This window comes from Lipotes vexillifer, unplaced genomic scaffold (assembly GCF_000442215.2).
Source record: "Lipotes vexillifer unplaced genomic scaffold, Lipotes_vexillifer_v1.1 scaffold1117, whole genome shotgun sequence".
NCBI classification, from domain to species: Eukaryota; Metazoa; Chordata; class Mammalia; order Artiodactyla; family Lipotidae; genus Lipotes; species Lipotes vexillifer.
Genome location: NW_006778824.1, coordinates 794,797 through 798,261, shown reverse-complemented (window position 1 = coordinate 798,261; position 3,465 = coordinate 794,797). Strand labels below are relative to the sequence as shown.

The 3,465-nt window shown below is 64.7% G+C and overlaps 1 protein-coding gene across 1 annotated transcript in view; it reads left to right on the top strand.

Moving 5' to 3' along the window:
• INPP5A (inositol polyphosphate-5-phosphatase A) overlaps window positions 1-3,465 on the top strand; it is a 184,514-nt gene that overhangs the window by 58,487 nt on the left and 122,562 nt on the right. Inside the window, exon 2 of the mRNA XM_007451997.1 lies at window positions 2,281-2,322. Within this exon, the coding sequence (XP_007452059.1) occupies window positions 2,281-2,322 (42 nt within the window). The remainder of the gene's footprint in view (window positions 1-2,280; window positions 2,323-3,465) is intronic.

The following is a 3,465-nucleotide window of genomic DNA, read 5'->3' as shown; positions in this document are numbered from 1 at the left end:
CCTGCTGCGCCGCACCCTCAGGCTCCCGCGCTCGTGGACTCGGGACTGGAAGCTGAATCTCTTTGCCCTCTGTCTCCAGGCCGAGCCCACGAGCTGAAATGCTGGTGGGCCCTCTGCGCCCCCAAACCAGCACCCTTGCCCTCGGCCCAGGACAGGGGTATGGGGGCTGCCCTCCCCTTTCACTTGCTCCTGGTCAGGGCATCTGGGACCTTGCACTCGAAGTCTTCTTTCTTTGGTCACCCCGGGGCCCAAGGCCGACGGACTGACCGTCCCTGCTCGCGTCCTGGCCACGGCGCGGGTTGCCCCGCGTCCCTGGTTCAGGTGGGGGATCGTTCGGGTCGGTGGGAGAGGGGTGCGCGGTGCTCTCCGTGCTCTCAGAGCTGTGCCGCCATCACCACCGTCAGCTCGGACCACCTCCACCCCTCAGCCACACCCGGGGCCCGGCAACAGTCTGCTGCCTGTCTCTGCGGACCTGCCTGTTCTGGAGTTCCGTAAACCGGCATCAGACGTCATCTGTCTTTTGGTGACAGGCTTCTTTCACTGAGCACAGTGTTCTTGAGGCTCCTCCACGCCGTGGGCCATGTCAGTGGCCGTCGTGTTCTCTTGGACCACGTTTTGTCTCTCCGTCCATGCTGGGCTGGCCTTTGGGCAGTTCCTGCCTTTCGCCTGCCGGGATTCCGCGGCTACAAGTGCTCGTGGCCGAGCCTCTGCGTGGACAAGCGTTTCCACGTCTCTTGGGCGCATCGCTGGGCCGCGGGCAGCGTTTCCCACAGCGGCTGCACCGCCCACGCCCTCCTCCCCCGCCCCCAGCCGTGTCTGAGGGTCCGTTTCTGCACAGTCTCCCCAGACTTGCAGGCTTGTCTCTGTGTCAGCGTCCCGGGCTGTGGGGCGGCATCTCGCCGTGGTTGGGGTTTGCGTTTCCCCGACGCCTAGTGATGTTTGGCATCTTCCATGGGCTGTTGGCTCTCAGTCTGTTCAGACCCTCTGCCTGGTCTTTCCATGGGCGGCCTGCCTGCTCGTGCTTTTCTTTGCTCACCTGGGAGGGTGACAGACAGAGGCACGGCATGCCCTCCTCCCCGTGCAGGACGTGGGGGCTGGAGGCTGGGCCCCGGCCCCGAACTTGGCCTTGGAGACTGGAAGGCCCCACACCTGGCTGGACGCTGGCCTCCGTCTCTGTTGCGCGGATGCGCGGAGCCTCCTTTACACCCTCCTCTGTGGTCTGCGAGGCTCTGGTTTCCCAGCCGTTTTTCCCTTCGTTCGTTGCTCTGCCTCCAGTGCCGTCTTCCTGCCCTCGGGACACACAGACGCATCAGCGGGCGACAGCACCTCCCCGTGTGGCAGCCGTGCACTCTGGCATCTTGGGCTGTGGGTGACGCGTTTGGGCCCAGCCCTGGTCAGCCTGGACTCTGGCTCCGGGCCCACAGCCTCGCCGTCCAGAGCTCTGCTTGGATCAGGGGTCTGAGTCCTGAGGCGTGGTGGGTGGGGTTTTGCTTTTTTTGTTTTGAATTGTGGTAGAAAACACATAACATTAGATTTGTCATCTTCGCCGTTCTTAAGCATGGTCCAGCAGCATCAGGGACATTCACACTGATGTCACCAGATCTCAGGAACTTTTCATCTCCCGTGTCTGAAACTCTGCACCCACTGAACGTACATCCCTGCCGTGTCTTCCGTCCCTGTCCAGGCCTGCCGTGACCTCTCAGCACCTTGGCCGCGTTGGGTTGGGTTGGACCATCCCCCTCACTCAGCTGGCTGGCCTGGTGGTCCAAGACCCCGGCAGGCCGTGTGGGAAAAGGCGGCCTCCTGTTTTCTCAGGGACCGGGCACTCTGTGTTGGCTGTGTCCTGGGGTGTCCGCAAGCCCGAAACCAGCACTTGGTGCCACGTGGCTCTTTCCACGTTCTCATAACCTGGCCCGGGCCCCCTGCCTCTAGGTTCTGCCGGACACCCCCGCCTGGATGCGGGCAGCCCCTCCCAAGCCCACCCCCGCCACCCCCCGCCCCGGGGACAGAGCAGGCTGGAGGTCAGCTCTGGATCCAGGGCTGTGGTGCCTGCCCATCACCAGGCGAGGCTTGTCCTTGCTCTGCCCCTTTTCCCTGGACGAGCTGTGGACCAGCTCCCCATGCAGAATGGGGTCTCCCGAGTGGAGCAGGGTGTCCTCCGCCCCGTGTCGCGTCCTAGCCCCCATGGTGAGGACGGCAGATGGGCCATCACACTGGCCTCTGCTCGCGGACGTCAGGGCTGTGTCACTGGCCTGACTGTCTTTTCTTCTTAATTTACAGCCAGAAAACCTCCAGAAGAACTGGCTGCGGGAATTTTATCAGGTAAGAGCCCCGTGGCGGCCGGGCCCACGGGAGGGGAGCGGCTCACATTGCGAGAGATCACGATTCGTCCTGTGGCCGCGCGCGGGCAGCCGGGGGGTCCCATCCACTTCCCGGTTCCTCCTCGGAGGCCCCTCCCTCTCAGATGCCCCCACCCCGGCCGGGGTCTCTGGTTGTCGGAGGGGAGGCTGTCGAAAGCTGGTGGGGACATTTGGGTGCCTTTCGGGGCACCCTGGGTTCTGGGCAGAAAGCACGGTGACTGGCTGGCGGGTGGACGCTGGCCAGAGGCTCTGGGGGAAGCCTGTCGGGACGAGCGGCTAGTTCCCGGCACCTTCCTTGGAGCAGCTGTTGGTTGGGCCCCTTGTCTGTGGTCAGTTCTGTCCTGGATGCTGGGGGAGGCGCTCTGGAGGGACGACAGAGGACTCTGCTCCTGGAGCCTGTGCTCCACAGGGACAGGCAAGGAGCACAGCCAGGACCAGCTCAGACGTCCCCCGACGAGGACCAGCCTCGCAGTATCAGGGTCCTTGGCGGAGCGCGTGGGACCCTGACGGGGAGTTGAGAGGCCACTCTGGGAACTGGTGGACGAGTAGGGCATCCCGCTCAGCGGGGCTGCAGGCTGACTGTGGGCCACCAGGAGGCCAGTATGGCCGCAGCCCGCAAAGCCCGGGGTAGGGACAGCGTGACGAGCCCAGCACGTGTGTTCTGTGAACAGGAGGAAGTGCGGATATTGGGGGCTGGCCTCAGGGCTGCTGAGAGCCCAGGGGCTGAGGGGTGGCACCTGGCGGGTCCCCTCAGGGGCGCTCGGTGTCCTGACCATCCCATGTGGGACACGTGGGCCACTGGGCAGCCCTGGGCTCCTGCCATCCCTGCTGGCACTGGGGCGTGGCCACCTGTCAAGTCTGTTGGTCTGAGCTGTCCACGCCTGACCTCACCAGATGCTCAGGCCACTGGTGGGGACGGAGGTGGGGTGCAGGTTTCTGCTCCCGCCCTGGAGATGCAGCCGGATCCAGAGGGAAGAGTCCAATGAGGTGTGTCTGCCTGGGCTATTTATAGGAAGCGGGTGGTGGTCTCGGCTGGGAGGGCAGGTGGGTCCCTGGGGAGCATCTGAGGCCCCGGAGGGTGGGGTTGGCAAGAGGCCGTGGGGGG